At 33.8% G+C, this 26,917-nt stretch overlaps 1 protein-coding gene across 6 annotated transcripts in view; it reads left to right on the top strand.

The window, feature by feature from the left end:
* The window catches only part of BCLAF1 (BCL2 associated transcription factor 1), a 30,895-nt gene extending 7,185 nt beyond the window's left edge, over positions 1-23,710 (top strand). The window contains exons 2-13 of one of the 6 annotated variants that reach the window (XM_005210974.5): positions 520-610; positions 2,282-2,395; positions 3,190-4,095; positions 5,269-5,934; positions 6,087-6,256; positions 8,584-8,689; positions 9,731-9,815; positions 12,225-12,400; positions 13,525-13,705; positions 14,766-14,912; positions 20,737-20,949; positions 21,111-23,710. In XM_005210974.5, coding sequence (XP_005211031.1) covers positions 2,292-2,395; positions 3,190-4,095; positions 5,269-5,934; positions 6,087-6,256; positions 8,584-8,689; positions 9,731-9,815; positions 12,225-12,400; positions 13,525-13,705; positions 14,766-14,912; positions 20,737-20,949; positions 21,111-21,116 — 2,760 coding nt within the window. In that variant the 5' untranslated portion in view covers positions 520-610; positions 2,282-2,291 and the 3' untranslated portion in view covers positions 21,117-23,710. 6 annotated transcript variants of the gene reach the window in all.
* The last annotated feature ends 3,207 nt before the right edge of the window (positions 23,711-26,917 follow it).

Raw genomic sequence — 26,917 nt, 5'->3', positions numbered from 1 at the left:
ACTGTAGCCTGCCAGATTCTTCTGTCCATGGGATTCTCCAGGCAAGAATACTGGAATGGTTTGCAGTTTCCTTCTCCAGGGGATCTTCCTGACCCAGGGATCGAACCCAGGTCTCCTGCATTACAGGCAGGTTCTTTACCGACTGAGCTGTGAGGGAAACCCTTACTATAGATACATAACATGTTATACCAAGATGGCCACTTAGGCTAACCACTTTGGAATTTTCTGATAGGATGACAGTATAGCTTCTGTTTTCTAAAGCCTAGATCGCTAAAATTAGAACTCAAGTGCTTGCATTAAAGGTCCTGCAGTTTCATAATGCACTGCTGCATTCTGATTAAAACAAAAGTTAAATTTCTTTAAGCTTTTATGGTTAAAAACTTATTTCCTGATTCAATATTCTGTTCCTGAAATATTTAGTGCCTTTATTAAGAGTTTATTGCAGTGCTGAGTGATAATATGTTGTAAATAGTGGATTTTTTATCATAATTCAAATTTTTTTTTTTTTATCTTTGCTAGGAATTTAATGTCTCAGAGCATTCTCTCCAGGAAGAATCTTACAGTATCTCAAAGACTTCAGTTGACTGCTTGATCCTGCATAAAACCCAAGGTAGATGATTAGTTTTTCTAGTCTGAAGTTTGGACTTTTTAAAGAAAATGTGACTTCTGAACCTAATGATTTAGACTGATTAAAAGTGATATGGTCTGAAACTTTTGTTATGGTGACTTGTATGAAGTAAGCCAGATTTTTAAAGTTTTAGGGAAAAGATTCTCTTTTATTTCTAGGTTGTATATCTGCTTCTACTTCTATAAACACATCTACTTAAAGACTCAAAACACACAGTTATTCAAAAATAATCAGGACAAAATAGCTCTGCTTATTTAACTTATCTTTTATGCGTACAAGAGGAGTTCCATAACTTAACTTTTTCCCCTTTACATGGGTGTTAAAGTTAGGTTTGATTGCTTATTATGTGCTGAAAATTGTTTTAAGAATATTACATGTATCAACTCATTTAATCCTCTCTACATCTCTGAGGAAGGTACTGTCTTTATATCTTAACTCACTTGGAATTAAGAGTGAGAGAAGATGAAGCTGGTGTTTGTCTCTTTGAAGACAGTTGTGTTTTATTTTAGAATAAATATTTGTTTGAAACCCATTGAATTTGTCATTTATGTGGCTTTTTTGGTGAGGAAGTATGCAGACATCATTGCCTCCTCTAGTTTATCTCAATACTTTTCAAAAACTTTCATACTACTGAGCAAAGTCTAATTAGGTCAAAATGGTTTTAAATACATGGCAATTGCAGGCTATTAGGAAAGTTTAGTGAGTTGATTTTTTGGGGAAAAAATACTTAATTTTGTGTAAATTAGTGAAAATTTAAAATAGTTGTAGCAGGAATAAACTTGGGAGATGTGTAGGTTTAATTTTGTAAAGAGTAGATCTTATAAATCAGTCCTGTTACTAATTTCATGAGGTCTGATTATTGCATTAGATACTAGCTAGTATTTAGAAAAGTTAGAATATTGGTGTACAGGTTCTCTTTTTCTTGCCGTCCCAATCTCTTCTTGCAGCAATCTCTTTAGTTTCTTTTATCCTTTTTCATCTTTTCACCAGAAAGCTATAGGGTGAACTAGGCATTGTCACATAAGTCCATTTTTATTTCTACAGTCATGACTGTTGAAAGCAGAGCTTTGAGCTCCAGCTGTTAAGAGACTTAATGACCTTTATTCTACTGGGAGACTTATCCGTCACCATTCCAAGCAGTATTGCATACATGGAGTGGTCAGTTTAGTCCCATTTCAAAGCCATAAAGCACTTATGATGACAGCTGGGTAGGTTTACTCTGTTTTTTAATATTATGTCATTTGTATTTTCTTTTCAGGTTTGTTATCTGTAATACTCTGATATTATTTATCTTTTTTACAGGAGAGGTAGGCATTTGTATTGGGCATGGAATAACATCTAACGTACTGCTGCAGTCTGATGTCATTGCTCTTTCTGACTTCTGCAGCTGCTGCCTTTTTTTGGATTGAGGCACATAAGTGGAAAAGTCCATAGAAATCTTCTGTTGTTTCTTTACAATACCTGCCATGCAGGTGCAAATACAGTTTTAGTTAGGGATAATTGACTTAGTACTTACTTGAATAATGATGGGTAATATCCTTTGGGAAACTTAATGTTTTATAAATTTAATTTGTATCTGAAGATAAGTTAAATAATAGAAACTACTTCTCTTGCATTGTGATTTTAACCTTTTTTGCCCTCTCATTTGCCTAGGAGAAAAGAAATGGGTCGCTCCAATTCTAGATCACATTCTTCAAGATCAAAGTCTAGATCACAGTCTAGTTCTCGATCAAGATCAAGATCACACTCAAGGAAGAAGAGATACAGGTGAATTACTGTGCTTTTACCTCTTTAAATTATAATAATCATACCAGCTAACAGTTATAGATTGCTTACACAGGCAGAGTGCTAAATTCATTAACATGTTTTAGTCTCCAAGAACGCTGTGAGTGGATCTGTTGTTTAGAATTAGTTCACTGGGGAAACTTTGGATGAATTTCCTGCAGATAAAGGGGAACTGTTGTAATGTTAAGAGATGAATTGGATAATGTAAGAATTATTTGGCAGTAAATAATCTTTGCTATTTCATAGTTTCTTGTTTCTGACTCTGAGGTCTCAATAGGTTTATTCTTTTATATAAAAATGATTGACTCTGGTGGTTTTTCTTTAAATGGTAATACATACTTAGCATGGAAAATAGAAACAAGTTAAAAATAAATGACCATGATCTTATTATGAATTAATGTTAGTTTCTGATTTTTCTTTAGTATTTTTCTTGACCTAGCTTTTTATTACATATACATTTAGCCACTAATGAATATTCTTCCGTGGCATTACGTATTCTTTTGACATTACCACTTTAAGTGCCTGCATGAATGTGATGTGTTAGTGTGTCCCATTGTTGGATGTCACTTTTTCCCCCGTTTTCTCGATATATACCTTAGAATTGAGATGTTTTTCATTGAAAATAATAACCTTTAACTTTTATATAAATGAGGGGTTTTTTAAAAAAAATACATTTTTAGCTTTGACGTCTTATTTGCATAATATATTCAATCAGAATGGTACAATGGAATAGTTTATTTTTCTTTCATTGATATTTATTTCATTTTTAGTTCTAGGTCTCGTTCCAGGACGTATTCAAGATCTCGTAGTAGAGATCGAATTTATTCTAGAGATTATCGTCGAGATTACAGAAATAATAGAGGAATGAGACGACCTTATGGATACAGAGGAAGGGGTAGAGGGTATTATCAAGGAGGAGGAGGTAGATACCATCGAGGTGGTTATAGACCTGTTTGGAATAGAAGACACTCTAGGAGTCCTCGACGAGGTCGTTCACGTTCTAGGAGTCCAAAAAGAAGATCCGTTTCTTCTCAAAGATCCCGAAGCAGATCTCGCCGATCATATAGATCCTCTAGGTCTCCAAGATCATCCTCTTCTCGTTCTTCGTCCCCTTATAGCAAGTCTCCTGTCTCTAAAAGACGAGGGTCTCAGGAAAAACAAACCAAAAAAGCTGAAGGGGAACCTCAAGAAGAGAGTCCTTTGAAAAATAAATCACAGGAGGAACCGAAAGATACGTTTGAACACGACCCGTCTGAATCTATTGATGAGTTTAATAAATCATCGGCCACATCTGGTGATATTTGGCCTGGCCTTTCAGCTTATGATAATAGCCCCAGATCGCCCCATAGTCCTTCACCAATTGCTACACCACCTAGTCAGAGTTCATCTTGCTCTGATGCCCCCATGCTCAGTACAGTACACTCTGCAAAAAACACACCCTCTCAGCATTCACATTCCATTCAGCATAGTCCTGAAAGATCTGGGTCTGGTTCTGTTGGAAATGGATCAAGTAGATACAGCCCTTCTCAGAATAGTCCAATTCATCATATCCCTTCACGAAGAAGCCCTGCAAAGACAATCACACCACAGAACGCTCCAAGAGATGAGGCTAGGGGACGTTCCTCATTTTATCCTGATGGTGGAGATCAGGAAACTGCAAAGACAGGAAAATTCTTAAAAAGGTAAGAGTTAAGAGAATTTAGATCATAATAGTAATATTTCTCTGAATTCTGTTTGGATTTATGTTTTAAAATTGCATTGTGATGTGTATTTAAGTATTTTTACTCGTGACTTCTTTCTTTTTATAAAATAATTCCAAGTTGATTGTAAAGTGTTTTAATGTTTATGAAGATAATTCATGCTCTTCCTTTTCATTTCATCCATTTTTTAAGTCCAGAATTAAGAATGTAAATGAGAAGTTGAAAGTGTTAAAGCATTGAAAGCTTATTTTGTCTTCATCATTATAACGTGACCTACATAAAATAATGCAGTTATATATTCTTGTGTGGTAGTATAAATAGTCCAGCTGCCAATTTTTAATAAATTTTCCTGACTGTAGAAAAGATAATAAATGGTATTTCTTATTGACTCCAGTAACATTTCAGAGAGATGCTTGGTCTAAATGCTAATTTTAAGCATTACTAAAGGTTCCTTAATGAAAATGGATTACTAAGGTAATATGGTTGGTTTTAAGTAAGGAAATACAGCAAGCTTGCTATTTATTTTTCTAGTGCTTCCCAACCTAAAATTAATTTTTTATTGAATTGATATGTAGTTTCTACTTAATATTGCCAGAAATCATTTTCTACTTAAAAGTATATACATGAATTATTTTGTGATTTAGATAGAATAGTAACATCTAATATTAACTACACTGAAGTCCACCTTTTTGAACTCTTACTTAGTAGATATGTTAGTGAAATTTTGAGTGTAATAAGTAGGATTCAAATAGATAAATATATTAAATAGATAAGTATATTTTAAGTATCAGATAAGTGTATTACAGATAAGTTTTTAGTAGTTCTTAGTCTCAAAAATTAAACTTAAGCTCTGTGGAAATTTGGATTTGTTAGTGCAGAATTGTGAACTATGAGTAAACAACAAGTTTTTGAGAATGGCTTTACTTTTTTTAAACTTCAGAAGTCTTACTGTGTGCATTTATTTAAAAACTCAGCACATAAGCTTTATGGATGCTTTTAAGGCTTTCTGTAAGTGGAATCTGAAAAAAGCAATTTTCAGTAGGATTTTTTCCTCCTATTACTGGCCCTGTGATATTGGGAAGCACAGTTAAGTATGTAAGTGGTCCAGAATGAATGCAATCCAGAGTTACCATCCTCTTCTTTGCTTATTCACAGGTTCACAGATGAAGAGTCTAGAGTATTCCTGCTTGATAGGGGTAATACCAGGGATAAAGAGGCTCCAAAGGAGAAAGGATCAGAGAAAGGGAGGGCAGAGGGAGAATGGGAAGATCAGGAAGTTCTAGATTACTTCAGTGATAAGGAATCTGGAAAACAAAAGTTTAATGATTCAGAAGGGGATGACACAGAGGAGACAGAGGATTATAGACAGTTCAGGAAGTCAGTTCTTGCAGATCAGGGTAAAAATTTTGCTACTACGTCTCATCGGAATACTGAGGAGGAAGGACCCAAGTACAAGTCCAAAGTTTCATTGAAAGGCAATAGAGAAAGTGATGGATTTAGAGAAGAAAAAAATTACAAACTTAAAGAGACTGGATATGTAGTAGAAAGGCCTAGCACTGCAAAAGATAAGCACAAGGAAGACGACAAAAATTCTGAGAGAATAACAGTAAAGAAAGAAACTCAGTCACCTGAGCAGGTAAAGTCTGAAAAGCTCAAAGACCTCTTTGATTACAGTCCCCCTCTACACAAGAATCTGGATGCACGAGAAAAGTCTACCTTCAGAGAAGAGAGCCCACTTAGGATCAAAATGATAGCCAGTGATTCTCATCGTCCTGAAGTCAAACTCAAAATGGCACCTGTTCCTCTTGATGATTCTAACAGGTAATCCACATTGCTCCCCAGTAAATAATCTGTGGGTGGTTAGTTAATAATCCAGTTAATTATCTTATTTTCTGACCATACTTCCCATTTTCATATTCAAACCAATGGTATATTTTGTTTGTATGTGTCTGTCTGTTACCGATATGCTCCAGACCTGCTTCCTTGACTAAAGACAGACTGCTTGCTAGTACACTTGTCCATTCTGTCAAGAAGGAGCAAGAATTCCGATCCATCTTTGACCACATTAAGTTGCCACAGGCCAGCAAAAGCACATCTGAGTCATTTATTCAACACATTGTGTCCTTGGTTCATCATGTTAAAGGTATGTTTAGTATTGTGAATTATATTTTTCTTGCAAGTAAAAAAAAATTAACAGCTATGCATAATAATAATGCACCCTAGGGCTCTATGTAGTCTCTCTTAAAATTTTGTATAAATAGCACTTCATAAATGAGATACCAGTCTTGGTAACATTAACACCTATTTAATAAAGTGATTTTTAATAAGTGAAATGTAAGTAAAATTAAAACATACCCTGAAAATCTGTATCATGATAAAAATGATACAGATTTATACAGTGCTGAAAGTCTTTTTGAAATGTGCCATAATACTGTCCTTGAAGTTCAGAGTGCTTGCAGATTATCTTTGATTGCATTCATAAGACCTGTATTAATGTACTCGTGGCATAGATTTATAACAAAGTGGTGCAATGTTGTTACTATTATAAAGAATTTCTTTTTAACCTTTAAAGAAACTTGAAACCAGTGGGAGGGGAAAACAGTGTTTCTGTGTTAATTTTGTATTACTTAATTTGTTATAATATTTTACTTTTTTATATGATAAATCAGAAAACTTTATTAGGATTTTTAAAGGGGGGAAAAAGTTCAAGAAATTTAAAAGTGTGTTAGGTAAGTAGTGATACTGTGAGTAGTGAGTGACTAAGGATAATAATGATGACATGCCTTGAGGTCCTGGGGATGATGAAGGATGTTCTTTTCAACTGAAGTAGTGATACTCTCTTTTCGACAGTGTCTAATTTTAGTTCCAGAGTTACTAATAATTTTCAAAGATTTTAGCTTGCGACTTTTTGGGCAAATAGATGTTATTATTTTATTTTTGTGTTTGAAAGGGAGTTTACCCTGAAGTAGGTTTCTTACCTAGGAATCTCCGTGGCTGTTGCTCTGAAAAGCCGTTTTTGAAAAGTTTGTCTTTGGACCTGAGAACAACTCATAGGTGAAACTTGTCACTCAGGAATTCTTAATGCACTTGATATTTCAAAATAGTGAAGAGTTAATGAATTTCTTTTTTACTGTAATTATTTAAATGTAGTAACAAAAGAGTTTAGCTATTTGGCTATAACTAGGTTTGTGAACCAATTTATGACCATATTACTGTGGTGCATAGAATATGAAACATTAACATTTTTTCTTTTTTCACTTTTTTTTTTTTACCTGTCTCTACATTTTACAATTTATTGCTGAATTTTGAGATCAGGTTTTGATAAATTTTTCCTTTTTCCTTTTTTTTTTTTTTTTTTAAAGAAAAGAACTGTAGTTATGTTTCATTATTGGTATTGTGCAACCGATCTGAACAGCTCTTACTTCATATAGAGCTGAAAATGCCCAGTGATGTTTTCTTTTTCATTGTAACTAGGTCCTGGAATATGTTTTGAAATGGCAAATCCATGTTTCAAAGTAAAATAGCTGTTGAAAGATACAGGCAAAGTTGAATCTTCTGTCTTCCTGGCAAAAATGGCATAAAAACTGAGTTGCTAGCTCAAATTCCTGGGTTTCATGGAATTATGATTGAGGCACTACCCTGGTAGTGGCCATTTCAAGTTTTAATGATTGGTTATGAGACATGTGCTGGATATTGGGCGGTAAGTTGACACAGATGTATGTTGACCTGTTAAGCAGATAGCTTGCTTCGTAATGTAACATTTCATGACTTTATACGTCTTTCTATATTACATCAACAGCATATCTTGAAATGGTTTAAAAAAGAATTGGTGTTGATATTACTAATTTTAAAATTGTTAAAAGACAAGACAGTAATATCAAATGTACTGTCAGGTTTGCCAAGATGCCAGATTTTTGGAGTAATTAGTATTAATTGATGTAAAAAATATTTTTCCAATTGAAGTGCCAGTATTCAGTTTCTTAAATCCAGTTTTTGTTAACAACATAGTTCTTGCCAAAATAATTTTATTAGTTTATTAAAACAAGCTTTGCAAGTTATTTTAGTATTTTCATTTTCTGCAAATGATTACTTGAAGTTAACTTCATTGGTTCATATTGGCAAGGCTTAAGGACATTGACATATTATTGTTGCTTTTTGTTTTATTTGAGGAAGTGTAGTGCGTTATTGAAATGGAATTAGAAAGAGACTCTTGATTTAGTATATTTATTGTTCTTGGATTATATGTAATATTGACAGAGACCTGTGAGGAACTTTGCATCAGTTACCTGTTGAGGTACAAGAAGTTACGTGGGACAGGGTAGGAGTTCTTTGTAACACTTGATTCTCTTCTACTAGGTTTCTTGAGTATTTTTATTTTCTATTCACCTGCTACATGCCCTTCTGTCACAATTGAAAATTCCTCTTAAGGTAAAGGTAACTAATTGGGCAGTGTTTCTCCTAAATCAACAGAGCAATACTTCAAATCATCTTCAATGACCCTAAACGAGAGGTTCACTTCGTATCAGAAAGCCACTGAAGAACATAGTGCCAGGCAAAAGAGCCCTGAGATACACAGGTATGTATACCGGGCATGTAAAAATGTTGTTTTGATAGGAAGACACTGTTAAACAAGTTCATGTTGAAGCTATAGATAAGATACATGAAACTATATGGGTATCATGACTCAAATGAAAGTTTTCAGTTTACCATTTCTTTTTAATTTTCAGTATATTTGGTTAAAACTGGTTGTTAGAACTTAAAATACTCATTCTTATCACTTCCCAGTTTGGAATTAAATAGTTACCAGTTTGTCTTTTGGGAGGGGGTTGGATGCCTGGAGTAAGTAACCCTTGAATTTTATTCACTTTGAGTAAGTTTGTAAAATAAAAATGCTTCGTGAGATAGAATTGTTCCTTGTGAAAAGATCGTGAATTTGAAGTCAGATAGTTATTTTCAGTTCCTTGCTCTCACTTAATTGCATTGTGATAAAAAAGTTATTTAATCTCTGAATGTTTTTTTTCCATCTACAAATAAGAATAACAAATAAAATATCCTGTTTTGCAGGATGATGTTGACAGTTAGTATTAATTGTAAAGTACCTAATTCAGTGCTTAATACGTAGTAGGTATGGTTTTGGTGGTCACTGCTGAAGAGGCACTGAGAAGATTCAACTGACAGTAGCTTAAGAACTCAAGGAGAGGCACAGAATAAAACTAAAGATACTGAATATGTAAAAATATTGGAGATAACTTAAGAACAAATAATCCTATTTGTGTATTTATTGATACTGATGTATTATAATTATATGCTGATACTTAAATGATAATTTTAATCAAAAAAGTTTTTTCTTTTTTGATGATTAAAGTAAGCTTGATATCTTAAAAGATCAGGCTTCATTTGTTTATAAATAATTGGAGGCATTTTAATTTATTTTTAATAAATACAGTTTTTATTTCTTAATTATCTATTAAGAATTAGATTAATAATCTTGCTATACTAAATTTAGTCAACTGGGAGGGAAAATACTGGTATTCCCTTTACAAAAATGGAAAAATTTTAGGAATTTGTAGAATCATAAAATTAATGTGACTACAAATAGACTTTATTTTACATTAAGGAGAATTGACATCTCTCCAAGTGCCCTGAGGAAGCATACCCGTTTAGCAGGGGAAGAGAGAGTTTTTAAAGAAGAAAATCAAAAGGTATGTTTTGAATGCACTTTTTCTTTTCCAAGTTAACTTCTGGTTCATTAATGCTATTGTTCTAATAAGCAGTTTATTTAGGCAAAATGTTTATAGACATCATCTATTTATAACTTGTAAATAGATATATTTTTATATATATATATCTGTGTTAGTGTGTATGTAGTGTTTCATCCTAGAAAAAAATTAAGCTCACCCTTTACTATATGTTAAACTAAGAATAATTAATTTAAATGCTAATGAAAAAAAAGTATTTCTAAGCAAAAGGCAAAGAATCAGTGAGTAGACAGGAAAATTATAATAGGAAAGATACACATTATATAAAGTTTTCTGTTAGAGGTGAAATGGGTGATCCAGAATAAATATTCCTTGATTTATGTGTGCCTAAATTAATATCTTTAGGTTCTTCAAAGAGAGAACGAGAAGTAATCGCCATGCTACTGGGTTTTTGATCTGGACTAAGAAATAAGCATTCTAAGAACTGGTTTACAAATGAACACTTGGAATAAAAACTGTGTTACCATTGGAATATTTGTAGATTTGGGGGAAGAATGCTTTTAAACTTCAGAAAGGAGTCTGAATGACTGGCATTGGGGTCGGGGGACTTTTAAGAATGGAATTCAGTCATTAAGGGGACTCTGTTTAATTGACAATTTGATATTTCCTAGGTAGATTAGTCTATATGACAGGCCATAAAATTCTAGTTGAAATGTGGAGCAGGGTTAAAAGAGAGCAACTGTCTTGTAATGAGAAAGTTAGGGACTTGGAACGGGTATTACTTGGTTCCAATCGTGGCCATTACTGATACTATCCTGATAATAGGAACGTGATTAGCTTTTTGGATGTTGGTTTTCTGATAAGAAAAATGAGAATACATCTGTTTTGCAGAGTTGAATAACTGGGCTGTTATGATAACATTGGCACTTTATTACTAGAAACTATTACTAAGGCTTTCATTTATAAGCTTTTTAATTAGGCATGCTATTAATTTATTAAATAAGAAATTTAGAGCTTAGAAAGTGCTTTCTTTGCATGGGGCACATTGATTTTGGTAAAGCAGATTCTGAGAAGTGAATGCTAATTTTGGCTTTTATTTTCAATGTCTTAGGTTCAATGTTGATTAATTTTGTTTTGCCCACAATTTAGTCTATTCTTGTACTCTTGACAGAGTGAGTGTCTTTCTTCTGTCTTCATTATTCAGACCAGATTTTGATCTAGAGGAGAGAAAATAGTGATAACTAATGGAAGGATAAGAGGAAAAGACATTGCTTTTTATCTTTTATCTTCCTATCTGAATGAACAATTAACATACATGTAGTAGTGTGTAGTTTACATATATAGTTTGGTGTTTACAAAGTACTTCCACCTATACTGTTACCCATGGGCTTGGCAATAGCATATTACTAGGTGAATAGGAAAGTTTTTGCTCTTGATTAGATATTCTCATAACTGTGGGAGCAAATAGGTGAGTAGTTGATACCATTTGGACATATACTTCCAGTTTTAGGAATGTTTATGAACATTGCAGCTAGACTTCCCAGAGTAAGTACTTCGTATTGTTGAATACTAGCAAGGATGTCCACATTGCTTAGCATCTTACTGATGTATAATTTTTCTTCATTCCTAGATGCCTCTTTCCATCTTCCTAAATTATATAGTATTTGAAAAAGCAATGGAACAAGAAGGAGGTGAATTGTGACCCAGTTAAACTAATGTCCGTTGCAATACCTGAATTGAGAAAGGGCAGTATATGGCCCAGATACTGAGTACAGGATTGGGAATGAATCTTTCTGGCTTTGTTTCTACCCTTGTTCAACCTCAGTTGGTTTCATTAATCATATTATGTTTGCATGTTATGGAAAATACAGAATATTTAACTTTTAAAGTGATTTTTATTGGGTTGGTCAACTAATTTGGGAAGAACTTGATGATAATGAGGCTTAAATAATGAGAACCATTTACTTTAGGATCCCTTAACTTTACTGTCAGATGGCTATACCCACAACTGAGTATAATCTCCATCATTGTTAAAGTATATAAAAAGCTGTTTCAAAAGATGAGGGATAATTAACGAGGATGTACCGAGTGGAAAAATAATTATATCATTTTACTATATGAAAGTTTATTATGGATTGCTTTGAACAGAAACCTATGACATTTTGAAGACAATTAGCTTTTAATTACTTCTCCAGTCCTGTTGTACTTGTGTTCACAAGTGTTTAGTGAAAACAGCAAGTACGTTTTTAAACAAAAACTTAAGTATGGAAGTAGTATGTTATATTCATTCTTTTCTGCTACTAAAAATGCCAGCTTAGAAACTGGCAAAAAAAATTGGTATTTTATATATATATTTCTTTTTTTTTCCATATAGTTTCCCTGAAATCTGTATTTTACATCTGTCTTTTATAGGGAGATAAAAAATTAAGATGTGATTCTGCTGATCTTCGGCATGACATAGATCGTCGGAGAAAAGAAAGAAGTAAAGAACGGGGGGATTCCAAGGGCTCCAGGGAATCCAGTGGATCAAGAAAGCAGGAAAAAACTCCAAAAGATTACAAGGAATACAAATCTTACAAAGATGACAGGTAATTGTTAAAACTGTCGGAGTTAGGTTTTAGCTTCTAATTAGCCTTTAATAATTGTCAGCTTAATTGCTTTCAATTTTGACTGTGTAATCGAATGTTTAAATTTAAACAATTAAAATTATTTGTTTTACAGCAAAAATGTATTTGTCTTTTACACGGCTTATGGTGGATGAGGACAAAAACTTTGGAATAGCAAGCTAACACTGAAAAAAAAATGACAAATTAATGTGTCCTATTATCCAGGCTACATCAGGAGGTTGGACTTCAATGCAGTGCATTTCTAGAAACAGTTTGTGTAAGAACTTTGGTTCGTTATGCTTGATTCCGCACTTTTTCAACTCATAACACCCAGAGTACAAGAATTTTAAACTGATGTCTAGTGGTTTAACATGGGAGAGATGGGGGGAGGAAGGACTAGTTTTTTTGAAATAGCAATGTGTATTAGGCTTTCAAAGTAATGTTTCCATGGATACTGTTAGAAGTGGTAAGAGTTATCGCAGGTATGACCTTTTCGGGTATTGCAGTAGAATCATGTATTGATCATGATAGAGTCAAGTAAATATTAGGAATACTAAGTATCATAGATAATTGTTTTTCTTGCTGTTCATTAGGTGAATGGTGGTAATTTTACTCGTGTTTTTTAATTTATAATTAATTTTAATTTACTGGTATTTATAATGTCATATGCCTTTTATTTCAATAATGGAGTTATGGCCCAATCTGTATCAACTGTTTTCACCTAGGGTTGTACAAACTGCAGTCATTTTGAAACATGGCCTTAAGGACATTCATACTTTTTCCTACTCTTCCCTTCCTTTCCTTTAAAAAAAAAAAAAATGTTAAAAGTGTTGAACTGAACTTTATATTCTTGAAGTTTCCAGACTGCTAGTTTCTAACTGGCAGGTCATAGCATGTTTTCCAGTAGTGATATAAAACAAATATTGGAGGAGAATGGAAACAGACTATGTCAAAGTTGAACACCCAATCATTTTAGTTTCATGATAATTTTAATAGGGGATAGTTTCTTTGACTTGAAAAATATCCCTCTTATTGTAAGATACAGCAGGGTCTTTCTTAATCTTTTTTTAAAATAGCACATTTTTCTTGTTTCTTTTATTTTTCAGTAAACATAAAAGTAGAGAGCAAGATCATTCTCGATCTTCATCCTCTTCAGCATCACCTTCTTCTCCTAGTTCTCGAGAAGAAAAGGAGAGTAAGAAGGAAAGAGAAGAAGAATTTAAAACTCACCATGAACTGAAAGAATACTCAGGCTTTGCAGGAGTTAGCCGACCACGAGGAACCTTTGTAAGTAATAAAATTATTTTCTGTCTTTGATAGAACTTTACTTTAGAGCACTGTACATAAGGAAAGTAAGATACCTGATTTAGTCATTGTTGTGTGAGCCATTACTCCTGTAGTCTTTAAAATGGTATTTGATATATCTTTATTAAGAAATGCCATTTGGGAGAGTGAGGAGGAGCTGGAGCTGGGATGATAACCTCCTTTGTATAGAAAGTAAAAAATCCATGTTTTTGCCTGATTTTGAAAATATGCCATTTTGAGATTTAGAAGCATCTGTATAACTTATTAACTTTGGAATCAGTAACTGTACATAGTGCTTAGAGACCCAAGAGTCAAGGAAAGTTAATGATTTAGATCCATTTCTTTAATCACTTTTTTATTAATAAGAACATGTCTTGAAACAAAAAAATCCGTTTGTATTAACTTTTCATTTTTGCCTATTCAAGTTCTTTTTTATATGTGTGTCAGTCATAGAAATTACATGACTTTTTATCCTACCTAGTATATATATTATTATTCCCATGTTTCCATAAATTCTTATAATTGTAAATTTAATGACTTCATAGTAGTGCATCTTCTTGACTCTTTAATTTCTAGGTTCAGATTTCTAACTTGAGCTAGTATCCAGTTAGTTGTTAGTAGGGTTTATTAGATTATTTGGGAAAGAGAAGAGCTTTGCCCATATGGTGATAGGTGTAGTTAACACTTAGGACTCCTGTGTAATTCAAAGAAATTAGACAAATCTTTTGGCTAGTAAAAGGGAAAAAACCAACTTCTTAAAGTTTAAACTATTTAAAAATTTTAGTTCAGGCCATGAAAGAAAGTGTAGTGTTCTGACAACCTAGGTTGACTGTGCATTTCTTCTTAACCTATTCAGCTTTCAATAGGCAGAATTTTTTCCCTCCTTACTAGTATAAAATGGCCACCTTTTCCATCCTCAGTGGCTGTGAAGTTGAGATTTAGGGAAGAAATTAGGGAATGTTTTTTGTTACTGCAGTAAAATTAGAGTTTGCATGTAACTTAATACCTTTTGATTTCATTACTAAACAACTTTGTTAATCAGTTTCGAATTAGAGGCAGAGGAAGAGCCAGAGGAGTTTTTGCTGGGACAAATACTGGTCCAAACAACTCAAATACTACTTTTCAAAAGAGACCGAAGGAAGAGGAATGGGATCCAGAATATACCCCAAAGAGCAAGAAGTACTTCTTGGTGGGTGTTAGAAATCTCTGTTTATTTGGTTTGCATTAATTTTCAAAGCATACTGGGTGAATACATTTGAGTACAGGCATCCACTACTATGAGAAGTTTTTACTATAATATAGGAAACTTTTAAAATAAATCATTACCCAGATGATTTGAAGTTTTGAACATGTGGGTCCCTTTAGTCCTGTTTATACCTTATTGATATTACCTATGGACTGGTCAGGGTAAAGTAAAAATATACCTGATTTGATAGTCACATTCAGAGAAGAACATTAAACTACTTCATATCTGTCTATAAGACGGTCAAGTTAAGAAGGTAAATCATTAAGATTTCCCTTTCATCACTACAGCTGTTTGTTTAATTGAAAGACAAGGAGAAGAATTCTTCCACAGCACATGTATTTAAGGTTTTCAGGAGGTTGTTAACTTCTATTGGAGTAAAAGGAAGATGAAAAATTACATTATGGAAAAATTGCTAGGTACACATTAGTTTGATGCTTCCTTGTGATGCTCTTCTCTCTGAAGTAGTTTGTAAGGGATGAAGCTAGAGGAGGTGGGTCCTGAAAGATTCTCTAAGTAATGATGGAAATTTTTTGCACTTGGCATGGGAGAAGAGGGTTTATCTTCCATTATAGAAACTTAAGGAAATACCAAAACTATTAACAGAATATTCATTTTTGTCATAGCTTTTCAGGGAAGTCACGTTTTAGAGATTATTTCTGAAGACTAGTTGTTTTGTTGAAGCAAGGAGGAAAATAGTGCTGAGTTTTAGAAAAGTGTCTTTTATTTGACTTTTTATGAGTATATTTGAATAAAGCTGAATGTCCCAGCCATCTGCCATGGTAGACTATATAGCTGTATTCTGAACTAGATATATATTTTGGTTGAAGAATGGGCATTGTAGTTGTTTCAAAAATTAATTTCCATTTGCCTCTTTTTTGGAGTACTTTAATGACCAAGAGTCTGGAAAAGTTAAATTTTTACAGAGTGCATTATGCGTAATGTTTCCACAATCTGTGCTTCTTTGAGGAGAAATTTATGCTTGACTTGACAATTTCTGGAAAGTGAAAGGTGTTTTATTGAGTTACAGAAAGTTTAAAAGATACATTTCATTTTTAATATAGGAATTTATGAATTAATACACTGCTGTTTATGCTATGGATGGAAAGATACATAGGATTTCAATTCTTGGTTTAAGAGACTGGTAAAGGGGAACATTCTAAATACATACTGTGGATGTCCTCCCAAGGAAGAGTGGATTATTGCAAAGGAGATACTGATTAAGAGAGACTTTGTAGAGGAGTTTGGATTGAATCTTAAGCTTAAAAGATGAGCAGGTGTGCTGTAAAAAAGCAGGAGTGAAACATCCTAATATAGAGAACTCCAGTACTCACATGGCTAGATGATTGGTATAAGTTTGGGAAAATTAAGAAGCAGGAGCCAAATTGTGGAAGACAGTAATACTTGAGTAAATTTGGATGTTAAGCAGAGTTTGAAAAACGCGGCTGTGACAAACAGATCTGAGAAATAATTGAGTGTCTAAGGGACTAGTTTTGAAAAATGTTAAAGCCACATTTATGAAGGCTTATTCAGGGACCCTCTAGTTTGGTGTTGGTAGTGAGAAGAAAGGATATTGCAAGCACAGGGAATACAGAGGAAAGCAGCTCATTTGAGGTGAAGGTTAAGTTCTGTTATGGAAGTGCCCAAGACATAATAAGTGGAAATGTGCAGTAGGTAGTTGCTAATGCAGATCTAGAGAGAAAAAAACCTAGGTGCCATCGTACAGTCACAGAACCACAGTAATATCACCCAGTCAGAAGAGAAGAGATTAAAAGGCCAACCTTTCAAAGGTGTGAATGAGGAGCAAGTGCTTGTAAAAATGCCAGACAATAAAACAAGTGTAAAAGCACAAAAAGTTAAGGAAATGAGAGGTGAACAAGTTAAATAATTGTTTAACACTTTAAACATTTTGCAAATATTTAATTTGGTGGCTCAGAGGATAAGGAATCTGTCTACAGTTCATGAGACCCCGGTTTGATCCCTGGGTTGGGAAGATTCCCTGGAGAAGGGAATGACTACCCACTCAGTATTCTTGCCTGAAGAGTCCCATGGACGAAGAAGCCTGGTGGGCTACAGTCCATGGGGTTGCAAAGACACGACTGAGTGACTAACACTTTCACTTTTCTATGATATTCTTTCTAGTATCATAGTTTTTGTCTTAAATTGGGACATAATTATTTTTGATTAGCATATAATTAGGCTTTAGTTACACTAATCAAGATGAGTGTTATTTAACATTCTACATGTTGCTGTTCTGGACTATATTTTAAAATCTTCATTTCTGTATAAGACATACGTGTGCATTTGTCACAGGCTAGTGCTCACTAGAAGTATAATTAATGTCACATTTCTTCTTATATATAACTCAGTTCCCCAAATTAATTATTTTGGTTGTTAATTAATGAGCCCTTGGAATGATAGCTTTGGTTTCTCCATGTGTATTTATGGATAGTCTGTAAAGGTATTTTTCAGTGATGAGACTATAAATACAAAAATTTTTTTTAATTCAGAATGAATGAAGTTGAAAGCTATAGATTGCTCTAGGTTTTTTTCAGAATAATTAATAAGCATGGACATTCTGTCCATAGTAATGAAACATTTAATACTTAGTAATAATAATGGATAACATTTATTGAGCATTTTGTTCAGCACCATTCTTAGTGTTTTGAACTGAAAGTGAAAGTCGCTCAGTTTATTTTCATGCTTGTAAAGTCATTTTGAGGTAGGACCATTATTCAGTTTCTATAGATGAAAAACACATTGGTACAGAGATTGAGCAGCTTGACCAAAGGTACTTAGCCAGAGAGAGTAGGGTTAGGATTTGAACCCATGTCTTGGGGTCCAAAGGTTCTTAACAGCATGTATCATTTTTCCTCCAGTACTTGGTAACAGTTATTGCATTCTTATCTGAAATTTCCCTTCTCTAAACTTTGAGTTATGCAAAGATAAGATAATGTTTTCAATAATAAATATTTCAGGAAAGATAGTAGTCTTTAGAACCTGAGATTCTCTGGAGGGATTGAGAGTATTTGTAAAGAGTTTGACCAAATAGGAAAGTACTGAAATGGGTAAGTTCCCCATGTTACTGTCATCTGAGGAAGAGAAAATTCCTTGTGGAGACAGAGATTTAGATTGGAGCTTTAGTAAATTAACTCTCTTGAAACTCGATCATTCTGTAGAGAAGAGAAGACAATTCAGAAGATTTTGGTTCTAATATGGCCTCCTTTGTTAACATTTTTTTCAAACTGGAATTTTCCTTTAATAATTTTACTTATTTTTGACTATTCTGTGTCTTCATTGCTGCTCATGCTTTTTCTCTAGTTGTGATGTTCAGACTTTTCATTGCAGTGGCTTCTCTTGTTGCAGACCATGGTTTCTAGGGCCGGTGAGCTCAGTAGATGTGGTTTCTGGGCTCTACTACACAGGCTTACTAGTTGTGATGCACGAGCTTAGTTGGCCATGACACTTGGGATCATCCTGAGTTGGGGATCAAACCTGTGTCTCCTGCATTGGCAGGTGGATTCTTTACCATTGAGCCACCAGGGAAGGCCTCTGTTAACATATTTTTGATTATATATTATAAATATCTCATATCCCCTTTATCTTCTATAAAGTAGTTAATGTTAATTAGTCTACAGTAAGACTGAAATCTTAGATATAAGAATTTGAGGATTAAGACTCAGTATGCTTTAGGGACTTCCCTGGTGGTCCATTGTTAAGACTGTGCCTCCACTGTAGAGGGCATGGGTTCCATCCCTAATCGGGGAACCAATATTCTGCATGCCACTTGTCCAAAAAAGGAAAAGAACTAGTATGCTTAGCATTAAAGTGTCACTTCGGTAGCTGCTGGGATATCCTTTGAGAAACAAAGGATATGTTGTGATGATGTAGCTGTTTAGTTTCAGATTATTGTATAAGATGATTGTATAGTTAAAAGTAATTGCTAGTCTAACTCTAGTGTCTAGCTTTGTTACTGCTTTTCCTGTTTTAGCTCTTGGCTACCTCATTTAGTAGTCATTTACTGTTACCATGACTCCTGGGAAGCTTACTCTGAGGATGATGAGCATAAGGGGCATTGGAAAAGATTGGCTCTGTGGCTTTGGGCAAGTTACTCAGTTTCTCTGTCCCTCGATTTCTTTATTCCTAAAATGGAGTTAGTATTTTACAGTTGTTGTGAGGATTAGATGAGTTAGTATATAGAAAATGCTGAGACCAGTGCCTCATCCTTAGAAATAAGCACCATGTAAGCATTATTACCACCACCTTTGATTGAGTGCCTGTCTGTCAGGCACTGGGCTGGGCACTTTTTACAAATCATTTGTGTTCCTTTAAGACTATCTTCGTTTTTTTTTTAAGTGAGGAAGTAAAGTTCACTCAGTTTCTGTTAAGATTTAAATCCATACCTCTTGCTTCAAAACCCATTTGCTTCTTCCTACAAATTCATGGAATACTGTGTAAACATCACAAATGAAAAGCATAAACTATAGAGTTGTGATGATAACAAAAAGGAGCTTGAAATTACATCATTGTATGTACGTATTATTTTGAGTGGCAGACTATTTTAAAATAATTTATTTGGGATTTACAGTTAAACTTTGACGTACTGGAATGGTACATTTTTGATAGTTCCTAAGTTCATTCTTTGGTCATCTCACTGGTTTGATAAAGCTAGATTATTAGAAAAGAAATTGGTGAGGGCTCTTTTCACACTGTCTGTTAATTACATGTGTGAACTTTTTAAGTCAGGTAGGAGGGTGAGCTGTATTATGTGAATATGCACAAAGGCACATTCTTTGTTTTGAAAAGGTGCTTAGTTATGTATTATTTTTTAAAAGTTTAGTGACTTTGGGACAGTTGGTCAGTATCAGTACTCCATAAGTTAGGCAGCTATGTTTGTATTATACCTGTTGTCTCATAAAGGGGCATCATTCCCATTTTTTGTAGGTACAAACTTAAAAAGTTTGTTTGAGATGGGCAGCAGTTACATTACAGGAGAACTTCTCATTTTTTGTTTTGTTCTTTGGGATGTAATACTCATCTACTTGTACACAAAGCCAAGTACTTTTCACTTTTTCAGATTGTTTTGGTTAATGGGATAATTTGTAATTTGGGGAACAATCTATTTGGATGCAGTTAATAAAAAATTAAAGTTGGGATGTAATAGCTGCAGAATTTTAGGTTAGTGAACAAGAAATAAGTTGCGGTATTACCCTAGGGATCATGCCATCCTGATTTGGCTTGTGCCCTTGCCAAGAAGATTAATATGTAATACACATTAATTTAGATTTATCTCAGTAGGATTTTTAAAAGTCTGTATCTGTATGTAAAAGATACTTCTTACCACCTATTTTATTTACTAAATGTTATTGATAATGTTGTAATGACATTTTTATACTTTGTTACGTATTTGTGACGGGTAATTTTTTTGGGAAAATATCAGTTACATTATCTCATTTATGCATAGTAGATTGAAATAATGGAAAGCAGAACAATAAAAATTTTGATAATTGGCAGTAATTTAGCAGTTGAGATTCTTCAGTAAACTGTCTGGGCAGCTCTCAAATGCTTGGGTTACTAAGCATGTAATTATTTACTTTCATGATGCAGCATGTTTTTGTTGAAAAGTTCAGTTTTATTGGTTTTGTGTATTTTAGAACAGTACCCACCTCATATACCCAATTTTCAGAAGATTTATACAATAACACTATTGGGGATGTAATTATATTCCTTACAAGAAAGACATTTCTTTCTTTGTTTAACCTTTCTGTAGCATGATGACAGAGATGATGGTGTGGATTATTGGGCCAAAAGAGGAAGAGGTCGTGGTACTTTCCAACGTGGCAGAGGGCGCTTTAACTTCAAAAAGTCAGGTAGCAGTCCAAAGTGGACTCATGACAAATACCAAGGGGACGGGATTGTTGAAGATGAAGAAGAGACCATGGAAAATAATGAAGAAAAGAAGGACAGACGCAAAGAAGAAAAGGTAGAGATTTTCAACTTGTTAGTGGTTCTGATATGTTCTTTTGTGTGAGTTTCTTGGGCCAGTTAGTTATTTGATTTTTAGATACAGTGATTATTTTGAATTATTTCACTCTTCATATCTTTGCTAATCTTTATTTTCTTTCTCTCTTTTTTTTTTTTTAGGAATAGGAAATCTGAAGTAAGATTGCAACAGAGAACAGAACTTGCACCCACCATTTTTTTTTACATGATTTTTGTTTTCAAATAAGAATGTAAGCATTTTACTTAAAATTTTACTGTTTGCAAGTAGTCTAGAGAAATTTTGTTTTGAATCTTCAAATATCTTGAAAAATAGTAGACTGTATGTTGAAAATTGTACTGAAATAAAGTAGAAAATTGTTACGTACCATATTTGTAACTATCAACTTTTAAAAAAATATATACTTTTACTGTTTTTGTTACATGCATTGTAATTCTGCTTTGTCTATAAGATATGGTCAAGTACAGCTCTGTGAAAGTTCTGATTCTCTCCCCTCCCTGTTTGTGTTAATGTTTATTCTGAAGTAAACGTTAGCTCTACATACAGATCCCTGAAGAGCAATTGTCTATAGAGACCACACTAATTATTTTAACTGTATACATCTGTTTAACATTCTCCTTAATTCAAACACACTACATTGTAGGGTGACTAATTTTTGAAGTATACCATGGAAAAAGTTGTTATTTTGGTAAACTAAGCTAATTTAACATCTCATCAAATGTTTAAGATGGTAAAAGAAGCTTTGCCAATAGCTCAAAAGTACTAGCTGTTAAAAGTTAAATTGAAAAGTATGAAAAAAATTTTTTCTTAAACTGAAAGCAAGCAGTGGGCTATAAAAAACATTTTTAGGAGCCTTTACCATTTGCATTCAAAATTCAGTGTTCTCTGTTTTCTTTGAAAGTTTGAGTCATGGTCTTAGATATCAGTTCTTTGAGAGAGGAATCTGGTTTGTAATAATACAAACAAAACCCCCATTCCTACGGAACGTCTTACTTAAAAAAGAAAAACAGAACAAAGCCTGTAATTCTGATATTGGTATGGTTATTCTGCAGAATAACTTGATAATGTTAAAAAGATGTGTACCTGACGTCATATCTCACATACTTATTTGAGCTTTTAGACAGCTGAATCACTAGTTCATAGTCTAACTATAAGGAATAATAGGCAAACAGAATATACTGCTCATTAGTAGTATTTTAAGAAACTTGTTTTCCAAATGTCACCAATAAAAAGATTTGACAGGAAGTTTGTCACAGCATTGATCTACCTTGTTTTTTTTCCCCACTATTTCTGTTTCAGTTTGTAAAATGGGTTTTTCTTTTTCTTTCCAAGGGTTCTGTTCTTCAGGAAGATAATCTTTCAAATGTGAATTGCCTTTAATTTATGTTTATGATGATATCTCTTAGAAGGAATGAATATCGGAAATAGTAAAATTTCAGTGCTAAGTCTGCTCTGTGAGCATAATATAAAAGTAGTCAAATTCATTTTGTTAATTCAGCAACTGAATTAGTTGTATTTGTTTGCATTAAAAGATAATGATTATTGTGTTAGTGTAAACAAGCATTTTAAGTGTATGGCTCGTTCATGCTCACTGATGATTTAGGATGCTTCTGGCACCTTGATTGCAGTCAGAGGCATTTACCTAACAGCTATATGAGGGGAAAAATAGAAAAACAAAACTCAACAAATGTGATGTTCATGGCCCTAAGATCCTTAAGCATTGCATGATTTCTCTTACTTTGTTTTTCCGAAATTGAGCAGAAAGGAAACACTGTAAAAACAAATATATGTTGCATTAATCAGGACATAACTAATATTCTCCTAGTCAGCATAGCACGTAATTACCTGCTAAAGCAACATGGATCTGATCTCCAACACAGGAAAATTTTCACCTCCATTTTATTTTATACAAATAAATTTAGCTTTTAACAATTATTATTTGGTTAGATACTGAATCTCTGTACATGACTGTAAATGCGGAGTTTTGCTTTTCCACATAAGAGAAGTGGAAAGGGGAATTTACTGAAAAATTATTTAATAGGGAGTAGGAATAAAGCTACCTAAGGCCTATCAGCAGGTTACAAGTTCAAGTGCATTGCTTTAACCCACATGTACTCATATTTGGTTACTTGTATTAAAATTGAGGGGAAGAGTATCCTATTAGAAAATAGTGGGAAGGGGGATTGTGAAAACACTTCAATAGAATGCCATTGTGGCTGTTATCTTTGTTTTAGAGCCAAGCATATAAAGAAGCCTGTCTTTAAACCACAATTCAACTCTACACTTCATGACATGTTATAAAAGCTGAATGGTTGGTCTTGGTAAGGATATTTGTTTACAAGTGCCAGAAAATAGTAGCTGTTTGATAACCTGCATTAATAGATTTCCTTTTGCCTACAGAAGGAAAATAAAAATAACCAAAGGATATTTCTAGAAAGGATTAAGAAAGCTGTTTAAGAAGGCCATGACTCAGTCCTTAGCTGTGTACACTTTTCAACATCTTAGAAATTTTAATATAAAAAGCATAATTTGTTTTTCCTATTGCAGCCTACTTTTGGAAAGTACTATTTTTCCCTTTTGTCACAGTTAAAATCAAGTGTTGGGAATTCAATTACAATTTGAGTAAAAATATACCCAATAAGAATGAATGTAGATGGCTAAACGATTCTTACTCAGTGTGATGTATAATGCAACAGGGACCCTTGTAAATTGTCATATGCCAATAAAATGTCATAAGTGGTAATAGCTGTTGTTTGTTTACCTGATTTTGAGACTATGTCTGTGTCTTTGCTGTACAGCTAATGTTAGTGGTTTATGTCTAATTTTAGGATACCAGCTCATCTGTTAGTAGAGTTACTAGTATGATGGGGCTTTTGGGGAGATGAGTAAATATTCTATAAAACTGTTCAAATTCACATCTATTTTTTTCTTTTTTCCTCTGAAAACATGGGAAATGTTACAGTGGTGATTGTAAGCCATTTGTTAACACAGCAATTCCAGATTCTAGTCTAGCCTTCCAGTTCATGTGTTCATATAAGAGCTGTCAGCTATAAATTATGATGGAGACAGCAGCATTACTTCTGTTTCTAAAAATGTGGTAGTTATCAACTAAAAAGTGTTTTTTTGGGTTTTTTTTTGTAACTTAGTCTTTTTTCACTTTGAGTTAGAACTGGTAATTCTTAACTTCACTTAACCCTTTTGTAAGTTACTTGAAATATAAAGTGACCATTCTGTAACTTTAAACAAGAATTTTCACAGAAATTTGTGTGCTAAGGTAACGTTTTGATTAATAACAAATGTTACTCCTTTCTCTGTATGTTTAACTACACTGGATAATTTTAACATGTATCAGCTACCTACATAAAAGTATGCCATCTTATTTATTAAGGACTTATTTTCATAAGATAGTTGCTTTTTTTCGTTTTTGACCGCAGCATGAGGGAATCTTAGTTCCCTGACCAGGGATTGAACCTGTGCTCCCTGCGGTGGGGGAGAGGAGCCCTAACCACTGGACGGCCAGGAAATTCCTCTCTTTGACTTTTCAGCTGGAATCTCTGGGATATACTTTGTTCCATGTGGAATGATATTCCTTTCACATTCAGAACAAGAAGTACAGAGACCTGTCTGAATTTGTAACTTGCTTAAATAGGGAAGGAACGTGGAGAAATTAACTTCACCCTTGGATTGTATTTGATTGGTTTCAATCTATATAAGTAGTAGATTGTGATTGATCTTTGACAAAATTTTAGAATATTATCTGTTACATAACATCTTGGATTCTCAAAATATGGTTGAAATCATTATTTATAAATGTGAGTGTCAAGGGTTTAATTGTTCAGTTTATTGAGGTGGATGTTAAAAATTTGAAGTTTATGTTAATGAAGTTTAAAGTGAAAATTTTATTTTAGAATCCAGGAATATATAGAAATAACTGTATTCCATTGTTTGACTTGAGAGCTTTAGTAGAGATTGTGTAAATTTATGAACTGGATCAAGTTTCAGAATCATTCAGTAAGTTGTACATCGTGTGCTAGTTCTCTTTATTGTTGTGTTACCTCCTCACATGTTAGTTTTTTCAAAAATGGATCCCAGTGGTTAAAAAGAACAGGCGTTAGGGTAGCACTTTCCTGTGGCTACTAGGAGAAAAATTTCTAAATAATGTGTCTTAATTATAATGATCTGTATGTAAGATATTTTTCTCAAGGACGTTTTAGGTGTTTGACAGCAGTGAACTGATTTGCAGTGCTTTTAAAGTGCAGAAAAGATGATTCTTGAAAGTAGAAAACGATAAGTGGTTTTAATACTATTCTCCTAAGAATTGGAATCAGATTTTTCTTAGTAATCTCTTAGGGTTGCCCAGCTTCTTGATTGAATAATATCGAGCCCCAGAAGTAGATGATATATTTTTAAAATATGTAACCAACAAAAACCTTCTGTATAGCATAGGGAAGAACTGTGCTCAATATTCTGTAATGGCTTAAATGGGAAAAGATTTGTAAAAGATACATGTATAACTGAGCCACTTGGCTGTATACCTGAAACTAACACAACATTGTAAATCAACTGTAGTCCAGTATAAAAAACCCTTCCCACAAATGCCACCCCAATAAAATAAATTGGGACAAGCAAAAAAATGATAGTAAGTACACCAAACACTTAGGTGAAGAAAGGATGTGCATTCACAGTATGAAGTCTGTATTTGACAATGATAACTTCTTGGTACTGTCATAGTAATTGCAAATTCCATGGCTTGTGAAAAGCCACGTAAAATTACCACTTTGACCCTCCAGAATGGTGGTTTACTTGCAGTCTTACTTAGTCCTTGATTGTGGGAGGTCATAATTTTTCTGGCTTATTTGTACTAGAAAAGGAAACTTTTTTGGCTGTGCCACACAGCTTGCAGAGTCTTAGTTCCCTAAGCAGGGATTGAGCCTGGGCCCTGACAATGAAAGCGTCAAATCCTAACCACTGGACACTCGGGGAATTCCCTAGAAACTTAATTTCTAGGGTACTTCTGAGACTGCTATGAGGGAAATGTTAAATGCACTTGGGAATTTTTTTGAAAGCAGTTGAATATCACCACCAAATAACAATACTTGAAATACATAATTTAGAGACTTCTTTAGTGGTCCAGTGGTTAAGAATCCGTCTTGCAATGCAGGACACAGATTTGATAGCCAGTTGGGGAACCAAGATTCCACATGCCACAGAGCAACTGAGCCCACGTGCCTGAACTGCTGAATCTAGGGCCCACAACTAGAGTGTCCCCTCACCACAGTGAAAGATCTTGTATGATGCAACTAATACCTGAGGCAACCAAACATAATATTTCACTGGTTGATGTCAGTATACAGTGATTTTATGTTTACATTTGGTGATGATACTCAACTTTAAAAGTCAACGTGTGGCTCTTTTCACCCCTGTGATAACTGGTAAAGATGCTCGTAACATTTACCTCAGTTACTGTAGCAGTCTTCTAATTTGGAAATCTTGACCTTTAAATTTCACCTTTTAATTGCCATCAGTGAAATGTTTTTCAATTGAAAAAATTTTTTAAATTTCTTTGATTTCTTGTTGCCTAAATCGTAGGATGAACTACAGGAATTTGCTCTGAGGTGTGGTTTTTTTTTTTTTTTTTTTTTTTTAATCCTTTGCCTTATCCTACTCCTTGTTCATTTACCTATCTTAAAATCTTGCATCTTAGCAAAAAGTCAAAAAATTGCTCTTGTCCTCATTCTTTCAGGCTGGCAAGTCATTCTGCTTATGTGTCATGCTTTGCTAGAATAAATGTTTAGCAATTAGCATTATGTGTTGTGTAGGACATACATACTGTGGACAGGCCATTACCTACTTGGTAGAATGTTAACATTGTACCCTGCCACATTATTTAAGGTAATTACAATAATTGGAGTTCTCCTAATCACCTAAAATTGAGGTTTGTGTCAGAAGA

Source organism: Bos taurus, chromosome 9 (genome assembly GCF_002263795.3).
Source record: "Bos taurus isolate L1 Dominette 01449 registration number 42190680 breed Hereford chromosome 9, ARS-UCD2.0, whole genome shotgun sequence".
In the NCBI taxonomy this organism is placed as follows: domain Eukaryota; kingdom Metazoa; phylum Chordata; class Mammalia; order Artiodactyla; family Bovidae; genus Bos; species Bos taurus.
The sequence above is the reverse complement of the archived record's forward strand: the minus strand, read 5'-3'. Positions and strand labels throughout refer to the sequence as shown.